Source organism: Periplaneta americana, chromosome 13, assembly GCF_040183065.1.
Source record: "Periplaneta americana isolate PAMFEO1 chromosome 13, P.americana_PAMFEO1_priV1, whole genome shotgun sequence".
In the NCBI taxonomy this organism is placed as follows: Eukaryota; Metazoa; Arthropoda; class Insecta; order Blattodea; family Blattidae; genus Periplaneta; species Periplaneta americana.
Window position 1 is genome coordinate 94,924,303 of NC_091129.1, and position 26,873 is coordinate 94,951,175.

The 26,873-nt window shown below is 34.6% G+C and overlaps 1 protein-coding gene across 2 annotated transcripts in view; it reads left to right on the forward strand.

The window, feature by feature from the left end:
* Positions 1-26,873, forward strand: part of LOC138712121 (uncharacterized) — a 138,102-nt gene that overhangs the window by 84,199 nt on the left and 27,030 nt on the right. Inside the window, exon 3 of one of the 2 annotated variants that reach the window (XM_069843543.1) lies at positions 6,318-6,397. In XM_069843543.1, the coding sequence (XP_069699644.1) occupies positions 6,319-6,397 (79 nt within the window). In that variant the 5' untranslated portion in view covers position 6,318. Of the gene's footprint in view, positions 1-6,317; positions 6,398-16,437; positions 16,657-26,873 lie in introns of those variants that run through there. The other variant, XM_069843544.1, reaches the window with a different exon arrangement.

Consider the following 26,873-nt stretch of genomic DNA (forward strand, 5'->3'; position numbering starts at 1 on the left):
TGTATTTGTATTCCTGGTGTTGTGGAAGAGAAGGCCTGATGGCCTTAACTACACCAGAATAAATAAATAAATAAATAAATAAATAAATAAATAAATAAATAAATAAATAAATAAATAAATAAATAAATAAATAAATAAATAAATAAATTTCTTCAATAAATCTTTTCTGCTACTTTTTTCGGCACGTCGGAGGTTAAACTTGTAAGCAAAGCTATTCTGGTCTTCGCTTGATTGTGCAATGAAACTTGTTGAAATGAAAATTTACACTCCTCGAGACTTCATTGTCGCAGGTGTTTAAATACATTAAGTATCGTTACTATGAAATCAGAGCGCACTAGCAGCATTGTCTTCACAGTAATTTTATGTTCTCAACAATACATGACTTTACTGTCGCAGATATCTAAATACATTTTTGGTTCTACGAAATCAGAGTAAAAGGTAATTAAATTCTGAATGACATCTAGGCGACGCGTATTTTCGCTATTGCTCCTGAAAAATTACACTTACACCACTAGAATGTACACAAAGCAGCAGCTAGCCTCATGTTAAAGTGCAAAACGACACGACTTATACACCAGGCACAAGTATCAAATGTCATCGCAGCAATTTCATGTCCTCAACAGTAATTAAATGATTTTATTTCTGACTTATTTTTATATTTATTGGGAATTATTCTTATTTTTGTTAGCGATAAATTTTAAAATTAAATAATAAATTGGGCAAAACAAGGAAGGATATGAATATATGCATTTAAATATCAAAATAAAACTACAGAGAGAGACAGCGAAAAGTTACCGCACTATGCAGGGATCCATTGCTCGACTCACCGGTAAGCTGTAGCAGCGCGGGCGGGCATTCAGTTTCATTACGGTAGGCCTAAAATTCCCGAGTGGTGGAGATGGAGTGCAAGGACAGAGGAAAGCGTGCGGAGTGTTTAGTTGACGAGTGGAGTCACAAATAACAGAAATAATGTTCAATAACAAGTGTAGCAATTCAACACTACGTAATAACGTGCGCTCAACAAACACGTTCCCAGCATAGTGCGGTAACTTTTCGTTGCCTCTCTATGTATATATGCATTTTAAACAGAAAACCCTCGAAATATGCATTTATGTAAAATAAAGTTGGTTTCATTCAAATGTAAAAACCGTGATCGGCAAAGATCCACTTTTACTTTTTCAATAAGCCAAATCAATAAAAACATGCAATTGTATGAAATTGTATGAAGTTCCGTGCTATACTAGTCAGTCATCAGCACGGAAGTTGCGAAATATTTTAGCTAAGATATCAGTATTACCATCATTGTTACTATCTTTATATCACTACCACACACAGACGAAGAAAAAATAACATATCAATGCTTTCGGAACAGTACCAAAAAAGAACAGCAGTTCGGAACACGCTCCAGGCCATACAGACCATTACTGTTCTAGCCGAAGTGTTCTAGATGTAGTTTCTTCTAGTGTTGTAGGTTCTTAGTTAAGAAAATCCCTCCATACGTCTTAAAAATCCTCATATCTAGGAACATGCATACGCTTTTAAATGATCCTAAAAAGACGTCGAACTTTTGTTCTTTTAAGTTTTATACCACGTGCTATTTTGGCAAAGTACTTGGTTGTAACTCAGTGGTGTGAAAAAATTAAAGTTCCTGTTGTCCGACAACAAACGTTTCAAAATGCATAGAAACCAAGTGTTCCTCCGGTCATACTGAAGTGGGGATTAAGTCTTTGGTTTGAATCTCTTTAAGATTAGGGTTCTGCTCCTGTGAAATGTGGTTTATTCCAGATCAGTGGTTCCCAAACTTTTCGAAGGCTCAACCCACTTTTGGGCAAGACTTCTGTATGCGACCCCCACAAGATCTGGTAGAGTACCGGTACTTAACTAGTACTTTCCTGGAATCGGAATACGCGGAAATCCAGGAAAATGAACGACTTTTTCTACTATCACAGAAGTTCCAACATTTCAAGTGGATTATCAGTGATCCCATACTGCACGTATTCACAATTCTGGGAGTCAGATGTAAAGCATATTCCTATATAATTGCCCATTATCTATCATTTCTTCTGCGAAAAAATACTTTGTAGCAGCTTTTCTGCAAATTTCTTCTTGAAGCATATCTCTTTGTGAAGTCATCTTGATCTGAATTATGTGATTTCAGTGTTGGTGTGTTCATTGTAGATCTGATTCTGTCTCATTTTTTTCTCATAAACCCGAAGACTTTTACTACAGGCTAGAGGTCTGACCACTTAGCCACCGCAGATGATGATGATGATGATGATGTTGATGATGATGATAATAATAATAATAATAATAATAATAATAATAATAATAATAATAATAATAATAATCACCATCGTCGTCTACTTCCAAAGAATGGTGTTCTTTTAACTTATCAGTCGTCATCTTGCGAGGGTATGAACACACATAAGCCATTACACATGGCTCAAAGCTTCGTCCTTAGGTTTATCACGATATGAAGCCACATGTTTAAAACAAATACCAGATATTTTCAATTCGTATAGAAGAGAGAAAAATTTGAATATCCTAGCCGAGAATCAATCCAGGTTCCACAGAGTTTACGGTTACAAACGCTTCCAATACATATTCCGTCCGTTTACCTAGAGCGCTGCTGCTCCCTTTGTCCTTCGACTCCACACTTTTTCTGTCGACTCTTCTTCCACCTCTGATTAGTGCAATTACGTCGCATTAGCACTGTACAGACCCTGCAGCAACTGAACGTTCGCATTCTGCAAGCAGCTGTGTTTACTGGTATTCTTTTATCTTGGCAACAACAATTATTTATTTTCAAGTTCGAACAAGATTCATGTCGTTCCGTTCTTTCTCTTTCTACTGCCCAGTTTTGGATATGGGGCTTTTCTGTGAACTTAGGTGAAAATATCTCATATTTGAATATATATTTGGGTGAAAATCTCTATAAATCACTGCTTTTCTTCTGGATGCGTTAAAATTCCCGCTTTCAAAGAAACCTATACTGAGTGTGTCTTTTTGTGATAGATGAAATATACCTACGCTTATTGACCAAGTTAACGAATATTTATCACGGATGGCTGGTGTTCCAGATTAAAATTAATAATCAAATAAAAATTATAATTCTCTATAATTATTGCAAAACACACAATAAACATATCGATGGCTAAGAAGTGATATTCATGTAAATTTGTAGATGAATAAGAAAACTGTTTTAAAAAGTAATGTTCCTAAAAATAAATATACCTTTTATTTATGTTTCTGCTTTGCAAGATTTTTTTAAAATTTAGTTATTTAACGACGCTGTATCAACTACGAGGTTATTTAGCGTCGATGGGATTGGTGATAGCGAGATGATATTTGGTGAGGATTCGCCATACATTACCTAACATTTGCCTTACGATTGGAGAAAACCTCAGAAAAAAACCAACCATATGATCAACTCAAGCGGGAATCTAACCCACGCCTGAGCGCAACTCCGGATCGGCAGGCAAGCGCCTTCTACTCGAGGACAAAATATTAGTTAACTTTCCAATTTTGTGAACATAATAATAATGATGCAGTTAGTCTAAATAATAATGTAGTTAAGCTAAATGATAATTTATGTAGATACGAGGTATCACTTCTTAGCCATCGATATGTTGCATTAATGCTTAATGTTACGGTTAGCTTTCATTAAAGAAGAGCGAAATGCATTACTTAGGATTGTACAAATGATTACGTGAAATACTCAAGGAGTTTTAAAGAACTTGTAAGAGCATATCTTAAATGACTGATAAGTCCAAATTTCCTGAACACCGAGACAGCAAAACTGAAAATCGAAAATCGTTCCACGAGCACCAAAAAGAATTCCGATGACTTTCCAGGACTGAATTCCGTATTTTTCTGCTATGTAGGCGGAGCAAGACTGATAATGTTGTTTCTTTTCTATACAAACATCCTTTATTTGGTTTACAGATTTTTCGAATGGTAACGTTGGGTCAATATAGTTTATTCTCTTCAGCTTATCGATTACTATGATATCCGTTCTTTTTATAGAACCTGCACCTGAAATACAAACGACTATTTTACATACCTCATACATTTTAGCATTTCTAAAATAGCTTGCAACGGAACTGCAAACTTTATGGTGCCTGTTATTGCGGAGAATTTCACCGTTTTTGCAGTAGCCAAGCACATGAACCAAGGTTTCAGTCTCGCTGCAAGCTCGACAGCGCTTTACTTGACTCCTGCTAAGTTTTATAATGTATAATATTTAAGAACAGCTACCTACGCAATAACAGCGTTAACCGGCTAAAGCTCTTATTGTACTCCGCTCAATTTCATATTTGCGCTTCGTCGAATTTGAACCTGTCTAGTAACTCATTCGACGACACTGGTGAAGAAATTAGAACGGAATGCAATGAATTTCATTCTTGACCGCTGATATCATCCTCCTTTTAAGAAGTCTTGTGCCATGTTGATTGATAATCTCCAGTTCTCTCTCAATTCTGGACTCGGTGAAATTGCAAGCCATGAATTCAGAATCAAACGCTAATTCGGAGAAGTAATGATCTATCTCATTCTTACACTGCCTGCAACTCTTCCATCGCCTACGCGCCCTCTACTCGTCTGCCCACGTTACCTAATAACGCCGACATACCACTTAAGTAATAATTAAAGAGGAGGGTATTAAAAAGTAACTTAACTAAGAAAGTGGGGGAAAAGAACAGCGAAATGAGAGAGAAATAAAGAGAGGGAGAAAGAGAGAGGAAGGGACGGACAGACAGGTAGATAGGCAGGCAGACATATCAATAATATAATATTTCAGGCTTTCATGACGTAACATTGTTGAATTGTTAAAAGACTGAAGACTGTGTAATCTTTGACAACCATAGGAATCTCCAAACAAACTTCTCCAACTTCGCAATATATATATATATATATATGTGTACATATATATTAGTGTTTGTACTTAATTCGTATTGGTTGGGGTTTCCACACGTCAGTATTTAGCAGGAGGTATCCATATGTTGAAGGTCTATTCTGCCATCCGTATTTATTATTTTTAAATTTGTTAAATTTCGTAGTTTTATGAAGAAGTCCTAATCATCAAAACACAATTCTCAACTGCGAATAAAACTTCAATTTTTTGTTCATATATTTTATGTTTTTTTTAATTGATTTGGAATATAATTTGTATAGAACCTAATAATTACCTCGAAAATTTAGAAACACTTCAACAAGTTAGCAAATTAGAAGTAATCTTTGAATTTTCAGAGGTAAAACAACATTGGCTTTCGAACTCTAAGTTAGACACTTTTGACTACATGCCACTCGATTAACCCTTTTATTACCAGAGTTGATATCGGCCAACATTTAAATTTGTTTTTGTCTGAAAATCAGCATGAATGAAACTGTGAACATATAAATTTACTCTTACATATAATGTAATGAAGGATTGAGAATTTGTTCAGTCATCCGTTCATCCGTCAGCAAAAGTATGTTGAGCAGGAGTGTAATTTTTTGGTAGGCCTATTAACAAAATGTGCAAAATGTTTGGAAACTTAAGTAGTGTATTCACAAACAAAAAAAAATCTCACGAAGGTAATCTAGAAAAGGAATTACATTTAACCGCGAATATCGCAAAATCTAACGGTTTCAACGAAATAGACTCACGAAATTTGTATTTTGAAACATGTTTTCTTTCATGAAATACCCACGAAAACAAAATCCTTACAAATAAAATAAACTTAAAATTTTCTGTTTTATGAAGCTTTGCGTCAGCTGTAAAGAACGATCCTACAACGTCTTTTCAGTGTTTACACACTAGTTCTAATTTACAGACTCTTTGAATCAGGCGAGGATAACAATAGTTTTGCTTCAACATGTCTTCTAGTGCTGTGCTCGATATATAAAGATATTTTATCTGAGATTGAAAATATGTAACACCCTTACAATACCGACACGCTTATATGGATGCGAAATCTGGACAATTAAAGAAGCTGATACTTCAATAATCACCACAGCAGAAATAAGAATTTTTTAAAAACGGAAAACTATACTTGGTAAGATTATAAAACCAATGAGGAAATTGTAACAGAATTCAACGTCAGAACCAGTCACTAACAAAATTTAAAAATACAGAGAAAATTGGACTCGCATGGACAGAAACAGGCAGCAAGCATGTAGAACTGATATTCCTACTGTTACTACTCTTGATTGTCTACAAAGATGCGAGCTTTAACCTTCCGTTACCTTTAGGCTTCCATGACCTGTGACAGTGATAGTCAGATAACTTTGTAACTTTACCGTAACTTCAACTACAGCGGACATGTGTTGTGTTGCAGGATGTCGAGCAGTACCAGTGCGGTCAGACAGACCGTGACCACCACCGTGCAGCAGAGTTCATCTCTGGACAACAATCTGGGTGAGTGCCATATCTGGCAACTTATTTTCTTTTGAGTGTTCCAGATGTGTCTGAACACCTCATAACATGTTGCAGATTGAAACTGCCCTTGTATGAGAACAAACACACATAATTACTCGAATTAATTCATGCCGTTTATTCGATATTGTACTCATAAATAGAGTAACCAGACGTCCTCTTTTGTCCGGACATGTCCTCCTTTTTAGGCCTTTGTCCGGGGTCCCGGTGGATTTTTAAAAAATCAAGAAATGTCCTCCTTTTCGTAACTTGTAGGACTATGCCTGATATTTTGAAATTATCTGATTTGACGTCTTTCTCAAGTAATTTGCGTGTAGATGGTAGCAGTAACGACGGAATATACTCTTTGCCAATGATCGTAACTCTCTTTGCTCCTATTTCTTATTGTCGTTGCTTTCATACATGTAGCTAACTGTAAAATCATTTCATATTATTAAGTTTTGTCATAAGTAGACCTATGCTGTAATAAAATATATATATTGACATAAGCTTAAATCTAAATAGATATTATCTGTCCTCTTCAATAATTGAATATGTTATATCGAAAACATGTACGTTCTGCGCAAACTACTTCAGTAGCATTTATTACATTAACCAACGTCCATTTTTATAGATGAAATATGTGACTTAATTTATGATTTTTAACAATAATATGTTATAGGAAAGAGTAAAGAGCACTCTGGTTAAAAAAAGTAACATGCGCGAAAATGTCACATGTTACGTTTTCGAAATTATAGATTCAATTATAGTTCCCTTGACTTTGATATGTAGCTAACTGTAAAATAATAATAATTATTAAGTTTTTCATAATTATTTTGTAATAAAATAGATATTAATATAGTACTTTTAAGTAGTATGATATATCCCTAAATCTATACTGTAAATATTTTGTAATAAAATAGATACTGACGGAATTTAAACTACATGTATAATAAGCCTAAATCTAAATACATATTTTCTGTCCTCTTTTTTCGAACAATGTCCTCCTTTTTTAAGCTGTGTGTCCTCTTTCTTATAGATGTAAATCTGGTCACCCTACTCATAAACGACTGAGAAACTTCCCCCTTTAAAACTCAAAGTCTGATGCAGTCTTTAATTTTGCCTCACTTTCACTATTGTAATGTTATTTAACAGTGAGTGGTCCCAGAAATTTAGTATGTACAGAATGCTTGTGTTCGCTTCATTTTTTACTTTCGTCTTAATAATTATGTCTCATTCTGTTTTCCTCAACTCTCATGGCTTTGCTTAGAAGACAAACGCCTGCTCCACCCTCTTTGTCTATTATGTCAAATTATAAACGTTTCAATGCTTAATTATTCAGCTTCTCGTTTCAGTCTGCAATCGCCTCATCATAATATATCTACGCGACCACAAAAAAAACAATTATTACCTATACCTCACTTTCAGACATCTTTGTATTCAGCTTCGTTAACAATAGTCACCGCTCTGATCTGGAATTAATTCCCTTCCACAATAAGCGATAGTCGCAACTGCTAGTCTTTCAGATCTTTGATTTTCTATTTTGCAATCCGATCCAATACACAGAGTGAACGAGAAGTAAGTCATTAATTTCAGGAGGTTATTCTTTGAGATATTTCAAACAAAGTTTAACGCAATTTTGCTCGTTTTTGCTTCTTTTTCGAAAGAAAAATTGTTTTATATGAAACTTTTCATAGCGTGTTTTGGGAAAGCCACTCATTTAATTCCCAATATGCTCGATCAATTTAAGAGAGCAGTGCGTTATGATAATAAATGATTGAAATAATTTTAGTTTTGCCCTTTGAATGTACAAAACTTTAATCCGAACAAATGTAACATTACAACATTATTTTGTAGAACGAAAAGTTACATTTGTTCGGATCAAATTTCTGCACATTTAAAGGACAAAATCAAAATTCAGTGGAAGAGAAGGCATAATGGCCTTAACTCTGCCAAGTTAAATAAAACACTATCATCATCATCTTCATCATCATTATTAGAGCTTTGTGCTTACATCCTCTTTTTTTAGGTAACAGGTTACATTTTTTTCGACTTTTCCCTGGTCAATTTGACAAGTTCCTTCAGTGGAACAGTTTTATCTGAAGTGAGACAAATAGCTAACTGGCTTGGAGATCACATAGTTACCTGTTGTCCCGATAACTTCTTTCAAATACTCGTTTTTCTTAGATTCTCTCTGCCAGGATTAAATAAACACCACTTGCAATAACGATCCCTAATTTCCAATAAGAATGACTTTTCTTAAAATAATAAAATCTTTGTTATCTTCAACGAGTTAAACAAGGACATATGAAACAAATATTGCCATTTAGACTATTTCTCCACGTAATGTAATTTCCTTCATGTGTATTGCTAGCAATATCTTAAATTTAACATCTGTGCACGTGTCTCGTTGATATTAATAAATAAACACCGAATTGGTTTTAATGAAGTCAGATTTGTTAATTGTACACTGCGGTTCTTTTTCCTGGCATAAAGAATGCCTCTTAAGTTTTCCCCTTCGACTGTCCGTTGACTTAGCTTCTGGGTAAAATGCATTGAATAATTAATTTTACATTTCGATTCTTTGATTTGTATGTTTTTCGAGTTGCAAAAATTCTGACATATTCTGCAGGGACTTCCGATAACCTTCTGTGAAGATAAATTCCTGCTTGGCCAGCTTTAGGATGATCTCATCGTGTGCGTCATAACAGGTTTACAACTCTTTTTACTTTCTCCTTTCAGCTGTTGAAGAAAGTGATAATGAAGAATAGGTATTACCTATGTTCAATTTTATTATTCACGTCTGCAGCATATCTAATGCTCTGTGTTATCTATAGCTGGTTTTATTATCGGAACGCAGTAATTTAGTACGACATTTCTCGCACTGGATACCAAGCAGTTTATAACAGCTGTAATGCAAGTCCTAGAAGTGGGATAGTTACGATTATTTACATATTGGTACTGACAAGAAATATCAAATTAATGTATAAACATAAAACCCAATAAAGGATTTAAGCAAGGTTGCAGTCACCATAAAGGTATTAAAAAAACAAGGCAAGAAATTAGTTTTGAAAATAACAGTATGAAAAAATCTTGTACGCCGATGACCATATAATATTAAGAATAGCTGAAGACGAACTGCTAAGAAATATTTTATATAAAATAAATGTACAGAGCTATTAAAAAGAATATCATTTCTTAGTACGTGAATAATGAAGATATTTATAAAGTAACATATCTGGATTGCAATAGAACATAGAAAAGCCTCCAAGTTTCGTATGTACGCCATATCTCAATTGTTCGAAAAAAATTGTTATTGTTTCAAGGAAAGGCAATGAAACAAACGACTATTCTCCGCTGAAAGAATAGTTTTGTGTGTTGAAATTTACAAGCTAGCATTCTATAATAAAAGTGCAATGTGCATTCCATTCAGTAAGAATATTCGCCTTTGTTATCAGCAGTTCTCAGGTGAAGGAGATATCTGCAAGGGGAAGAACCCTGGCTGACTACGAGTGTCGGAAAGCAACATTCACTAAATTAGAATCTATCCAGCGGAGCCCGTAAAATCAACAACAAAATACACCAATAGATCTGTTCATATAGCAACAAATAAAAGAGTCACCGCCAATCCAGAGATCTGAAGACCACGTGCATGTGTTTACACCACTGGACATCCGTTGGACGAACTTTAGATCCTAGGCAACAAATTTGATTCTTTTAAGTTCTATTAAATTCTCATATTTTGTTCATTGGAACATGAAGAGCAAAGGAAATTTGAAATTTCCGAGATTGAAAGAATGGAAATGAAACACATTTGAACCAAAAAATACAGAATTTACTTGTTATTAAAAATATTCAGTTTAACTCAGAGAAAAATTCTACCGTATTAAGTAACCGTACCTTAAACTTATATTTCTTCTCTTTAAACGAAACTACATGAGATCTAGTACTGTTCCTTTGTTACGCTTTGAATTTAATAAAGTGACTGCAAAACTATACCAACATTAAAATAATAAATTAAGCATAATACTGAAGACAGAACGCATCTCACTTTTCCTGCAATTCACTATCTTCTTATTGTCGATCATTTAAGAAGGTACAGCTGTCAAAAAAAAAAAAAGGTGGCCGCACTCGTGAACAGCGAATATTTTCTAAGTCCACTTCGGATCATGGTGATGTTACACGATGCTCGCGCTTGTAGAAGCTGTTTCGGAACTATGGAGTCATTCGACATTTACGTCTCGTAGAGTAACGGTAGAGTGCTCACTTACGGATTCGAAGGTTGTGAGTTCGAGCCTTGTTCAAGTTATCATTTTATTTTATCATTCTTTACAGATATAAATAACATCCAAGTTATCATTTGTATTCTGCTATCATTCTTTAGCGATATAAATAATATTCAAGCTATCATTTATATTGTTATCGTTTTTTAGCTATATAAATAATATTCAAGTCATCATTTATATTTTTGTTATAGTTCTTTAGCGTTATAAATAATATTTAAGTTATCATTTATATTCTATTATCGTTATTTAGCGATATAAATAATATTCAAGCTATCATTTATATTCTGTTATCGTTCTTTAGCGATATAAATAATATTCAAGTTACCACTTATATTCTGTTATCTTCTTTAGCGATATAAATAATATTCAAGTTATCATTTATATTCTGTTACGTTCTTTAGCGATATAAATAATATAAATTTAATGTTAGATTTGGAAAAATACAGTTGCATAATACTAGTGTTAGTTTTTTTCTTTTTATATTATTACATTATACTATCCTGTAACATAATAAAATGAAAAGGAACGCCGAGGATTTGAGCATGAAACGTTGACATCTGAATTCAGACGTTCTTCCAACTGAGCCATGGAGGCACAAGTAAAGAAGCATAATAATATGAGGAAAAATTGGACCAATTCCCCTCCAAGTCTCTTCATGACTTGTGGAAGCTCGTCCAGGACATGTCCACTCGATTGCAAAATCTCATCAAGATTGGAGGAAGATGGAGTAAATACTGCATCGTGGCTTTTGTTTTCGTTTTTAACGTTTAATTGTTTTAATTTTCTAAGGCAGACGCCAGTATGCTTGTTTTGTTTATGCCACAAAATATATATTTTTTGTTGAGTATAAAATGTTTCTTTTCTTTCGATTTGCAGCCACAATTTCATAATAAATAATAATAGAGTCATAGCATAATGCATTCATGAACCTGATGTTAATTAGACCTACTAAAACAGTCATAAAAGAGACAGCAGCAATTATATTTTCTCTCTATCTTAAAAACAAAACAAGAAAAACATAAAAAAACACTCGTTGGTGTTCGAACGCACGACCTCACGAATACCAGCCTAGAACGCTACCATTACGCTACAAGTGTAACACTTAACAATACTTCAATTATAATTGTATATAGCGGCATCGTGGTCCAACAACATGTAACATCGCCTGTCTCCGAATTGTAGCGGAGATACCCGAAGGGAACTTAGTATCTAGAGAAAGGCCACTTTTTCTTTTGACAGCCGTACATACTCGAGAAAAATATCCGTAACCATTTCTGCAAATACTCTACGTGCATCTTGCTCCTTAGCGGATGCAACCTGCAACATATCTTTGCTCCTTAGAGGCAGCGGGTCTATGCAACCCGCAAAATATTACTGGAAAAATTAATGAAGTCCGAATATCATTGTAGAGGCCTATGTATTACATTCTAGATATTACTAGTGGCTTGAACAGCGAATGTTGCGTTTATTTTCTTGCACTGGTTACGATATCCATTACAAGTCTGAGTTCATTATTTTATGTTTATTATGCTAAGAAGATTCTCGTCAAGCGGTGATCTACGATTATTTGAAATCATACAACCATCAACCACGTATACGTTCCATGCAATTACAGAGATCCTACGAATTCCCTGCCTTCTTTCTTCTCCTCCTCGTAACTGGCGTTGTAATTCTGCCATCATTCTCTATATGCGCGTTCCAATTCTCTGGGTCTTATTTTAGATTTCAAACGTTTAATTTATATTCTGACGGGCCAGCGTAGTTATCGAGTCTAACGTTTTATTTCTTAGGTCTTTTTTTACATAACTCGAATTCCTAATGCATTGAATTCTATCAGCTATAAGCATAAACTGCAAATTTAAACCTTTGCATATGATTGGTGGTCCGCAGGTCGCTAAGCAATGCACTGAAAGTCCGCAGATAATTCCTATAAACAAAATAAGTTACTTAAATTATCATAACGAAGTCACAATAACAAATAAACTGTTAATAAGCTGATGTTGGAAAACTGTGAACACCATTAGATCTCTATAACAGATAAACAAATACTAAAGATTAGCTGCCCACACTAACTACAAGGTTGCGTAATTAAAAACAACTTTAATATAAGTATTAGAGTCCCTGTATAATACAAATACGAAGTTCAAACAATTGATAGACTTCTTCTGATTGGTTGGAACCAGTTGTCATGAACGCCTTTAATAATTGATTAATACAGAGTGTTCCAAATTGATGTAAGCTATACACTCTTTGAAATACCTTTTCACAGTAAAGAAATGAGACAGAAATACAATTTTTGCTGTATGATTCAGAAGGCAGTGGAAAGTTAATTGTTATGCTTTATTTAACGACGCTTGCAACTGCAGAGGTTATATCAGCGTCGCCGGATGTGCCGAAATTTTGTCCTGCAGGAGTTCTTTTACATGCCAGTAAATCTACTGACATCAGCCTGTCGCATTTAAGCACACTTAAATGCCATCACCCGGGATCGAACCCGCAACCTTGGGAATAGAAGGCCAGCGCTATACCAACTCGCCAACCAGGTCGACGCAGTGGAAAGCATAGAAACATATTCATCTGTTTATAAATAAACATGGCGGTGCAATCATCGTTAGATGAACGTAAGTAGATACTGAAATGTTGTTGGAAAGTGGAGAATGTTAAGGTTCAACGACTTTGGAGGGTTGAATTTGTAACACAACCACCAACAAGGTTAACTATCATAAGAATCCAAGACAAGTTTGAAGTCGACGGAACGGTGCAAGATGTGTTGAAAGGGGCGGTGCGGAAGAAAGAGAAGTTCCACCGATAACGAGTATGTTGATGCAGTCATGCAGGCTTTTTCACAATCCCAAAAGAAGTCAACCAGGCAATGTTCTCATGAGATTGGTATCAGAGAATCAAGTGTTCATCGAATTTTGCGAGCTCAGAAATGGAAGCCTAAATGAGGATGACCAGAGATGGAAAGGACGAAGAGGAAGTGCTGCGGAGATCCCGTCTCGATTTCCGGATTTAACCCCTCCAGACTTATACCTATGGGGAGCGACAAAAAACACAGTGTACGCCAAAAAAAAACCACAAGCACTGGAGGGACTGAGAGTTCAGATTGAACATACCTGTAATGATATTCCATTAGTAACAATCCAGTTGGTATGTCGCTCTGTTGTACGTCGTTGTTGGGAATTTACTGTGGTGGAAGGGGGACTTTTTGAACATATATGGGCTTAAGGAATACAAAACCACAAAAATCGTATTTCTGTCTCATATCGTTGCTGAGAAATAGTGTTTCAAAATGTGTATACAACAATTTGGGACGCTATGTATGTAAATACAATAAATACAAACACACATAGGCCTAATCACATACAAATAATAGTAATAACTGGTTAAATGAAACAATAAATACTTTTTTGTCTAACAAAATTAGGCTATATCGATTTTAAACCTAATATGGTAGGCCTAAATGATAAAAGTAGAACCAGATATTTCTATTCTACTATAAACTCAAAACAAGAGAAAATGTAACATAGATTCTAATTCGGGTGCATGCTTTAAATAAAGGAAACATTTCGCTAAAGCAACTCAAGATGGCTTGTTGGCAACTGCCTGATTTGTCTGCCTCAGCACGCGTTCTTTATTATGCACAAGGTGGAAGAATGGGATTTTTCTCTTCGTCATACAACTGAGGCTCTTCTGAGGATTACTCATGCACTGAAGCGAATGAGCAGTAACTTTTTACAACATGAATTATAGGGAGAAAGAATTGTGATGCTGTGTTAGTTATATTTTGAAATTTTTACGTAAATATACATTTTCAGTATGCATTATATCTACATGCTTCTGTACAGCATTCTTTTTTTGTAAAACTATGGATCGGATTTTCTTCATACCGGTATTCAATGTCTTTAAATCAATTTATCCGGAATGTATCGATACCATATAACTAAAAAATAAATGCAATCATTACCGGTAAGCCATATGTAACGCTTCTTACGCCTAACATTAAAAAAGCTGTATCTCCACATCCACTGAAAATTGGAAACTTGTTTGTATGAACTTTTTTTTTTACTGAAAATAGTCAACACCATCACCCCTTAAATATTTGATATTCCTCCTGGATCACTCTGTATGTTCACCAGAACAAATCAAATTGATTCATAGTGGTCTGCCCAAAGACAGATCTTTTACTGCAAACCCAGCACTCTCCAATCTTTCCTATTTTCCTCATTCCTCTTAGTCTCCGCAAATGATCCCTATATCTTAATGTTGTCTATCGTCTGATATCTTCCTCTGCCCCGAACTTTTCTCCCGTTCACCATTCCTTCCCGTGCATCCTTGATTAGGCAGTTTCTTCTTAGCCAGTGACTCAGCCAATACCTTTTTCTCTTCCTGTTCAGTTTCAGCATTATTCTTTCTTCACCCACTATTTCTAGCACAGTTTTGATTCTTATTCTGTCTGTTCATTTCACACGTTCCATCCTTCTCCATATCAACATTTCAAATTCTTCTAATTGTTTCTCTTCACTTCGTCGTAATGTCTATGTTTCTGCCTATACAATGCCATACTCCACACAAAGCACTTCACTAGTCTCTTCTTTAGTTCGCTTTCCAGAGGTCCGTTGAAGCTTTTCTTCTATTAAAAGCTTCCTTTGCCATTGCTATCCTCCTTTTGACGTCCTGGCAGCAGCTCATGTTACTGCTTATAGTATACTCACAAACAACTTACTTACAAATGGCTTTTAAGGAATCCGCAGGTTCATAGCCGCCCTCACATAAGCTCGCCATCGGTCCCTATCCTGTGCAAGATAACCTTATTCCTTTGCTGTGGTCGTGCCAGAGAATCAGTCATATTCCGAGGCTTATTGTATGGATTCGTAACAAGCTGTTTTTTTTTACGGTGATGGGTTGTTAGCCCTTCGCCCAACCCCCAAGCTGGAGGACCACCCCTTATCGGCTGTCCACGACTGCTTATTCAATATATTCGCAGCTACCCTCCATATCTGGAGGCCGTCTCCTCTATCCGCAACCTGAGGACGCGCCATGCCGTGGTGATAGGGACCCACAATACATGGTTATAGTATACCATAATTATATTTGAAGCTGTCCACTTGTTCTACTGCCTCATTTCGAATTCGCATGTTCACCTTCTTTAATTTTCTTCCAATAACCATGGTCTTCGTCTTGTTACTAAATTATGTAACAATCTTAATTAAATATATTCGTATTAGCTTTACCATGAATAAGATTTATGTTATTCGATTGAATAAACAAAACCCAACATGTAACTAGCCTATTTGTCCTTACTGTACAAGAAACTGCACCATTCCGGAGCCGATGTTAAGTGGAGGAAAATCCAGACATTAAATGAGAAATTCTAGTGAAGGTAAAGAGAGATTTTTCCATCGCTAGAAATAAGTTACCTATTATAAATCCAACTTGGATTGTACGGATAAATTTCCGTAATATCTTTCTCGTAGTAGCGGAACTGTTCTTGCAGACGGATAGACTAAACATGACATAACGTGATTTTTACAAACTCGAGAAAGCACCTCAAGGCAACGAGGAGGAAAGTACGGTAGTAGAAAGTTGTAAGAAGAAGAACAACGCCTTGCAGTCTGGTTGTTCAAGAAATAAGAGTTTGGTACACGGTTCGAGGGAGAACTGGAGGATTGCCAGCCCCAGCGCCAAGAGAACGAACAGTCATTCAGAAATCTCGCTATTTCCAACTACACTAGGTGAGACGGGCTTTGTACGTGTGACGCAGCTGCGGTCAGACAGTGTCCCAGAGGACGCCGAGACAGCACATGGGAATTACTGATGCCCACACTCCTTAAGGAGCGTGGACAAAGGTCAACTGTAACAAGGCCAGCATCCCTGGAGACATCATATCGGAGCAATTCTGTACCAGTTTTGAATCAATCATGGCCGACAACCGAGCTTTGATGGAGTCCGTGCAGGAACTGCAGACATCTATGCGTATGTAGCCTACAGTGAATACGTTCTGTGATGCATGCTTGCTAGAGATGGGAAAAGTTACCTTTATTGAAATAGTAATATGCGTTACAAGAGCGGAATGTTGAAGTTTTCATGTTCGAGGAAAAGTTTGAAAAAGCGAAACATAGTTGAGCTTTTTTAATTTCCGAGAATTGAAAGAAAACATACCGCTCGTGTATCGTACATTATTTTGTTCGAAGATCGTTTATTACATACCTGAAAGAGGAATTTCTAATTAGTTGCAATGAAATCTCCATCTTGGTTTCTGTTCAATGACGGCAAATTTGCAAAACAAAAATATCTATCTTCAACATTGTTGCTCTAAAATGTTTTCTGTGTTTACTATACTCCAGCAGGCCGTGATATACGTCTGTCTTTTTTTCCCCCAGTCTATAAATGCGAACTTAAAACAAACAGTAAGGTTATGTAATGATTTAGAGTTTACTTAATTTTTGCAAATATTTAAAAACAATCATTAACAGTGCAATTTAGGTGAAATTGCAGTGGTAAGTTTCCAATTTATAATTATTACTATATTGAATGTCTCTAAAAATAATATGTTAAAAGCCTAAAGCAGTAAAATCAATATGTCACTTAAGCGGTAAGAAGAGGGAAATTGTTATGTGTGTTAGGTTGGAAATACTGAATGTGGAATTTTAGACTTTCCGCGTATTGGTTTTGTGCGGAAACCAAGCAAATACGCACGATCTCGCACAAAAACATTTTTTTTTATTGAAATAACAACTTGACAAATCAACCGCGAGATGGTACTCTCAGATTCTGCTGAAATATTCAAGCGGATTCCATTTTATATCCCTCGAGTTGTATCTCGAAGAAATGTATTTATTATTTAATATCCCAAGATCTATAAACATTATTTCATATGAGCTCAATATTAATTTAAATTTTAAACAACTTTAATCTATTAAGAGAGGAAAACTGATCTATTTTCCGGTACAGAAAAGTTATTCAGAAATCAAATTAAAAAAAAAACATTATCTTTATCATTCATGTCATGTCACATTCAGCTTTATTTTTTCCTCGCATAACTAATTTTTTTTCCTCGCTTTGGTCTGCTAGAAATTAAAGGCCTCCCACAATTTATTATAAATTTATTAAACATACCGTACGATTTTTTTCCTGATACATTATAAGCCACATATTTCTTTCATATTTCATTTTCTTTTACTTCTATTATCAATAAGTTGCATGTTCTTACTTTATAACTGCCTCTCATGTTAGTAATTATAAGTTAAATTATTAATTTATATTTATGTGAAGAAGGTGTTTTTATGGGCATCTAACCTGTGTAACGTAAAAACCCGTCATTAAATGCCCAGTTGTGGATACTTTCTAACTAGACACGCCCAGTTTCAATATTTTTTCCAACAGAATCTTGAGAATTCTGCAAATTCTAAGAAGTGTGTTTCTATGAAGTTCAAAATATAGAGATCTGTTATACATTGACACTTTCTGTCGAAAACCGGGCACATGTCACGCCCATTAAAAAAATCATAGTAATTCATCTCTTGGACCTTCAAGTCTCTTATTAAAATTGTGTGTAAAGAGATATGAGGCTACATAGCCAAATTTCTTAAATACTCAGTAATCTCAATTATTCAATTTTGGGCATCCGTGCCCGGTTTTGGATTCCTTTGACAAATGCTTAAAAACACACTTCAAGTCTTAAAGTTTCATTATTTTGTTGGAAAACGATGTTGACCTGTTAGATGTGATTTGCACAATGAATAATTTTTGTAATCTTAATAAAACTCAATTTACTCAATTAAAAAAACTATCCAAAACCGAGCTTTTACTTTACTGTCCTGTAAAAATAAATAAATAAATAAATAAATAAATAAACGAATGAATTAATAAATAAATAAAGTAAACAAGTAAATAAATAAAAATAAGTAAATAAATATTGGTGCATAATTGAGGGAAAGTTTTACGAAAGTGTATGATGTAACATGATTCCTATTTATACTCGCAAATTGGTTATTTAACGAAGTTGTACAAATTGCTGTATCTAGTATTGCTGGAGTTAGTGATAGGAAGATGTTTATTCTTGACGAGATAAACCAGAAGATTTGCCATGACATTACGTGACATTCTCCTTACAGTTCAGAATACATCGGAGAAAAACCAATCTATAATCAGTCTAACCGGGATTCCAACTCACGACTAAAGGCTGGTTCACAATAAACCGAGAACGGAAACGAGAATTAGAACGGAAATATTCTTAAAATAAACTAACTTTCACGTTCCCGTTCCCGGGCTCCTGCAAGCTTCTCGTTAATTGTGAATGATCACATTTAAATAAATATATTTTAACAATATTTTCGTTCTCATTGCCGTTTCCGTTTCCGGTTTATAGTGAACCATTACGCTCGGTCGCTTAACCGTACACCAAGCGACTGGCATTGTAACACGCTATAGCAATAGACTGTATCTAGAACGAAATTAGTGAATTCACAGTGTACGAATTGTGTATGAAACAAGGGAGCATTTCACTGTTTATTATTCAACACAAAACATATATCCTAACTTAAGATTTAGAAAATACAATTCGGTCTGTAGGGATGCATAGGGCCTATATGCGGAAAGTATACGAAATAAGAATGGCAAAATTTATACAATCTAAGTTACAATATGCTGTGAGCTTTTCTTGAGATTCTCTCGCTGTTAAAGTGTTGGCAGAGGACGTAATTGCTCAGCAGACCAAAAATAAATACAAGCGACGTATTACTTTAATGTCATATCTGTTGTTATTGCCACTTCTTATTTACAATATATCATAGGCTACGTGGTTATCGGGAGAGCGCGATTAAGGAATTGCGCTGGAAGCAGAAGTGTTTCGAGTTCGATTTCCGACGGAGTCATGGATTTTCTCCATTGATCTAATGATTAGACTAATCATTTCGGTAGCATTACGTCACTGGGGTTCACTCAGCCTCGTATAAACAAGTGGCAGGGCTACGTGGTGTCTGTGCATTCTCAGGACGGCTAGTGGCAACGGCGTTGGAACATAATAATATTTATTTCATCACAAAATGTGGCATTCAGATAGCTAATTAGATACAATGGCTTAGTTTTCCCTCCAGTTGCTCATACCTAGAGTCCGGATTTTTAGGCATTTATAACAGTTAAAATAGGCACGTAAAAAGGCAATAAAACGTAAAAAAAAACACAATAAATTTTCAAAAACTCAATAATTTTAAAAAGGCATAATATATTTTAGCAATAAATTTAAATTACATCGGCATAACTCACATTTTTATTTCGTAGTTGACTTATAAAATACTTTTTTCGTGAATAACTGTCTTTTAATAATAATAATAATAATAATAATAATAATAATAATAATAATAATAATAATAATAATAATAATAGCCTAATAATAGTTATTTATTTATACTGGCAGAGTTAAGGCCATAGGGTTTTCTCTTACACTCTACCAAGTGGCAAAGTATACAAGGAATGAAAATTTAACAAAAAGTTAAAGAACAGGATACTAACATATTACAAAAAATAATAGTATAACAAAATCGACACTAAACAATATGAAAATAATACCATAATAGAAAAAAGAAAGTAAAACACAGATTTGTTCTGTCTCCATGGGCACCACTGAGACCTGGTGACCATCTTACCCCGTCCAGTGTTCTGTAGTACCCTGATTCAGTGTTTGAGCCGATGTGGACGGCTGCGATGACACGTCTCGCCGTTCTACAGCCAGAGTATCTACGAAGTTCGCGTTAGTCGGCGCTTCCTTGCCTTCCTACAGGCAATGTTTGAATTTCGAGGCATTTTAAAAGTCCAGAAATGTTCACGACTACTTCTTTAAAGTTGAAGGTTATATTTATCCATTATTATTATTACTATTATTATTATTATTATTATTATTATTATTATTATTATTATTATTATTATTATTATTATTATTATTATTATTTTGGATTCAGTCGATATCATTGCGACCGATCGATCGACGCTTCAAAGATCCGAATCGGTTCAGATTTCACGAAATTATGAGCATAAAATGGCCGCTGGAGTGCAGTTTTCGAAGCATGTTTTGCATCAACCGTCTCGCAGGCCTTGAGAATCCGAGTGATCACGTGCAGATGTTTACGGTTACGGGAGTCTTTATTTACATGGCGGCATACTTTTCGATTCGCTATGTTTATTTCTTCAAAAGTTATAATCGATTCCAATGTAACGCTTTTTTGCACATCATTACCGAGCGGCTTGAGTCGTACCATGTCGAATACAAAGAAGTGGTTCTACAGTCTGATCCGTTTGGGTATGGATGATATTAATTTATTATTTTAAAACTATTATGATATTTGGAAAAATTTCTTCCTGGTCATATTATGATTAAAAGTTTGGAGTTTCCATAATATGACAATCAACAATGCATAATCTGAATGGACAAATTTAATGAAAATCGTAGGTGATTAAAATGGCTACTACAAATCAACAGCGGGCACAATGTGTTCTTTGGTATGCTAAATCTGAGAGTGTTAGAAGAGTTCAAAGGGAATTTCGAAGTGAGTATGGTGTGCGTAATGTACTAAATACAATTCCATAATGTTGTGGTATCGAACATTTGTAGAAACAGATTCTGTGTTAAAAAAAAAAAAAAAAAAAAAAAAAAAAAAACATGCAGGAGATCGCAGGCGAAACTCAGTACGAGAAGCAGCTATCTCTTGGCTTGGTCCCCAAATTCCTCAGATATAACTCCTTCTGACTTCTTCGTGTAGGGGTTTGTTAAAGACATTGTCTATTCACAGAAACTCAGCAACAGTGATGATTTAAGAGTAGAAATTACTCAAGCTTTTCAACAAATCACCCCTCTTATGTTACAACGGACATGGGCTGAATCGCATCACCGTTATGAGTGTGCAGGGTGCGCAATGGGGTTCATGTTGAGCTCTGAGGAATGTCCCATCTTTCAGCGTTGTACGCACAAAGTTTCAACAAATAAAGTTCAGTAGTAAATATTTTACGGTGTTTTTATTTTATCCATACCCAAACGGATCACATTAAAAATGCTTCTTGTACTAAATTGAAAGGGTATGAAAACTTACTTGTAATATTGTATTAAGAAATAACAACTCGTATTCGAAGAGAATAGGTAGTTCAGTTGCTATCATCTGTGACTCACTATTCTGTCAGATGACATACGATTTAAGCTCCTTCACTCAATGTGAATTTTAAGTTCAGTTAGCTACTTAAGTCGGGGTACAACACCATTTTTCAGTAATATTTCATTCAAGCTTTATTTTAGGAACCTTATAGTTAGTACAGACCATTCGTTATCTAGTGAAAACAACTTGCGCGTGAGGGGAAGAAGAAAATGTACAGGAAAGCTTTCCTCCCTCGCTATGCTTCCACTTGCAACTCGCTAGCAAGCCAATTCCCACCATAAGGTTCTTACTATGAGATATGGCCCACGCATTCATTTGGTTTCACGAGATAACGAATGATCTATACGAACTGTTATTATTTTTTCTTATGTATGTCAATCGGCTGCGGAGATCTAATAGTAACCGCAATATGAGGAGAAGTTACAACGTAAGTCTTTAACAGTTACCTTAGTCGAAAATGCAAAATAAAAACATTATTTTCTTCTTTTACACTCTTGGTTTTAGAGCTCATAATAATTAACGTCATCAGAACTTTCAGGAGTTGGGAAAATAAGTGAGTTATTTGTGCAAGAATCTGGTGCAACTCGGGGACATGCAAGGGCCCGTTTCACAATGCTGACAAATTATAAATTAACAATTTACAAATCACAAGTAAAAAGTTACAAATTCTTCGAAATTAACAGCAATATGCAAAATTTTCACTAATGGACTCTTAAAATTTTGCATTACTATGAGTCATTGAAATTAATTTAGTAAAAAAAAAAAAAAACAAATAATTCAATGTGAAATACTGATTCAAGTAAGAGAAAAATTTCAGGACAATCTTTCGGATAAATTTCTGTTCCACATTGCTATGAATGGTTTCTTATATACAGAAACTTCTTAAGCTTAAAAGAATTCCTCAGCATTATGTTCTCAAGAGTGAAGCACTTTTGTAGCCTGCAAACATTCGCGGACTTTGGAATTACTGACATTTCAAGGCAAAAAAATTGCACACAAACACTTAATATTTCTTTGTAAAACAAAGATGATTTATTTGTTTATGGTAATGGGTTTTTTGCTGACAACTTAACCTTTTTCCGGCCGCATATTCAAACGACCGGATATTACATCAAATGGAAAGCGGAATTCTCATCACTGGAACACTCGTTATTGTACCACCTAGACACTGCAATTTTGTTACCCAGTGTTTGGTCGCTCGATATTTGTCACCAATACACATTTTCTTATAAATAATAATTCATTTTGATAAGTAAAATATCCATAGGCACACTGTATAAAATGTTACATGATTTATGTTTCAAAATTGCCACCCAAATTATGTCCGATGGCTCTGAGGTATGTAAGAACATCACCATCTTTATAATCAGGGTGTCGTTCTGAGATCCCACTAATCCTTCTGTCTAAATCCTCCACTTTCTTCTTTTTACGAAGTGGGGAGTGACCTTCGCAATAACCCTGAATTCCCTAATACTTCGAGTTAATCGAAATTCCCCTTCGTGATGTTACATCAATACAATAAATTTGATAATAACTAAAATAAGTAAGAACGTCACCTTACACTTAAAATATGTTCGCCAAATACTTAGCCAATATGCGTAACCACGGAAACAATCTTACAATGACGACATTTAAATCTCATTATACTTATATGCGTAACCACTGAAACAACCTTACAATGACATTAAAATCTCATTATACTTATATGCGTAACTACGGAAACAACCTTATAATGACATTTAAATATCATTATATTTATATGCGTAACCACGGAAACAACCTTGCAATGATATTTAAATCTCATTATACTTATATGCGTAACTACGGAAACAACCATATAATGACATTTCAAACTCGTTACACTTATATGCGTAACCACGGAAACAACCTTACAATGACATTTAAATCTCATTATATTTATATGCGTAACCACGGAAACAACCTTGCAATGATATTTAAATCTCATTATACTTATATGCGTAACCATGGAAACAACCTTACAATGATATTTAAATCTCATTATACTTATATGCGTAACCACTGAAACAACCTTGCAATGACATTTCAAACTCATTACACTTATATGCGTAACCACGGAAACAACCTTACAATGACATTTAAATCTCATTATATTTATATGCGTAACTACAGAAACAACCTTACAATGATATTTAAATCTCATTATACTTATATGCGTAACCACGGAAACAACCTTACAATGACATTTAAATCTCATTATACTTATATGCGTAACCACTGAAACAACCTTGCAATGATATTTAAATCTCATTATATTTATATGCGTAACCACTGAAACAACCTTACAATGACATTTAAATCTCATTATACGTATATGCGTAACCACGGAAACAACCTTACAATGACATTTAAATCTCATTATATTTATATGCGTAACCACGGAAACAACCTTGCAATGATATTTAAATCTCATTATACTTATATGCGTAACTACGGAAACAACCTTACAATGATATTTAAATCTCATTATACTTATATGCGTAACCACTGAAACAACCTTACAATGACATTAAAATCTCATTATACTTACATGCGTAACTACGGAAACAACCATATAATGACATTTAAAACTCATTACACTTATATGCGTAACCACGGAAACAACCTTAAAATAACATTTAAATCTCATTATACTTATATGCGTAACTAGGAAACAACCTTACAATGGCATTTAAATCTCATTATACTTATATGCGTAACTACGGAAACAACCTTACAATGACATTTAAATCTCATTATACTTATATGCGTAACCACTGAAACAACCTTACAATGACATTAAAATCTCATTATACTTATATGCGTAACTACGGAAACAACCATATAATGACATTTAAAACTCATTACACTTATATGCGTAACCACGGAAACAACCTTAAAATAACATTTAAATCTCATTATACTTATATGCGTAACTAGGAAACAACCTTACAATGGCATTTAAATCTCATTATACTTATATGCGTAACTACGGAAACAACCTTACAATGACATTTAAATCTCATTATACTTATATGCGTAACCACTGAAACAACCTTACAGTGACATTTAAATCTCATTATACTTATATGCGTAACTACGGAAACAACCATATAATGACATTTAAAACTCATTACACTTATATGCGTAACCACGGAAACAACCTTAAAATGACATTTAAATCTCATTATACTTATATGCGTAACCACGGAAACAACCTTACAATGACATTTAAATCTCATTATACTTATATGCGAAACCACGGAAACAACCTTACAATGACATTTAAATCTCATTATACTTATATGCGTAACTACGGAAACAATCTTACAATGACATTTAAATCTCATTATACTTATATGCGTAACTACGGAAACAACCTTACAATGACATTTAAATCTCATTATACTTATATGCGTAACTACGGAAACAACCTTACAATGACATTTAAATCTCATTATACTTATATGCGTAACTACGGAAACAACCTTACAATGACATTTAAATCTCATTATACTTATATGCGAAACCACGGAAACAACCTTACAATGACATTTAAATCTCATTATACTTATATGCGTAACCACGGAAACAACCTTACAATGACATTTAAATCTCATTATACTTATATGCGTAACCACGGAAACAACCTTACAATGACATTTAAATCTCATTATACTTATATGCGTAACCACGGAAACAACCTTACAATGACATTTAAATCTCATTATACTTATATGCGTAACCACGGAAACAATCTTACAATGACATTTAAATCTCATTATACTTATATGCGTAACCACGGAAACAATCTTACAATGACATTTAAATCTCATTATACTTATATGCGTAACCACGGAAACAATCTTACAATGACATTTAAATCTCATTATACTTATATGCGTAACCACGGAAACAATCTTACAATGACATTTAAATCTCATTATACTTATATGCGTAACCACGGAAACAATCTTACAGTGACATTTAAATCTCATTATACTTATATGCGTAACCACGGAAACAATCTTACAATGACATTTAAATCTCATTATACTTATATGCGTAACCACGGAAACAATCTTACAATGACATTTAAATCTCGTTAAATTTTTCCAATAAAACATTAATAAAGTAAATTGGTAAAGTAAATATCTAAAATTAGTTCCTGTTGCAGTGATGTTTCCCCCTTTCCACTTGCTACATCAATATGATAACATAAATACTGGATAATGATAATTTTAGTATGAAAATTTGGACGTCTTATTCTTATATAATTGTTTTACAAGGTGTTTTAGAATAACTGTTCCTAATTTGTAGATGTGATGGAGGGCATGTTATTAGCCTAAATATTTATTCTTAATAATGTCCGGAAATCCTTTCGTATCCCGGTAACACAGCAAAAATCAAAACTCTTCATTGATCTTATTATCGTTCTCGGCTGTTTTTAATTAACTGTGTTTTTTGTACCCCAGTATTATAAAAATATTTAACGCTAGTGAAAATCGTACATAATATTCCACATTGGGCCACCGGCGTAGCTCAGTCAGCTGAGGCTCTTGTATGCTGAACCGAAGTTGCGCTCGGGCGTGGGTTCGATTCCCGCTCCGGCTGATTACATAGTTGGGTTTTTCCGAGGTTTTCCTCAATCGTAAGGCAAGTGTAAGGTAATATATGGCGAATCCTCGGCCTCATCTCGCCAAATACCATCTCGTTATCACCAATTTCATTGACGCTAAATAACACAGTAGTTGATACAGCGTAGTTAAATAACCAACTAAAAAATGTACCGTAATATTACCATGTCAACTAAAGCGTCATGTCTTCTATTAGCCTATGACGGCATAACATGTGGCATAAAGTTTATATATATATATATATATATATATATTTTAATGGGCTATTTTACGATGCTTCATCAACTGCGATGGTTATTCTGCGTCTGAGTAAAGGTGATAATGCTAATGATATGTGTCTAAGGTTCAGCGCCGAAAGTTACCCAGCATTTGTTCTTAATAGTTTGAGGGAAAA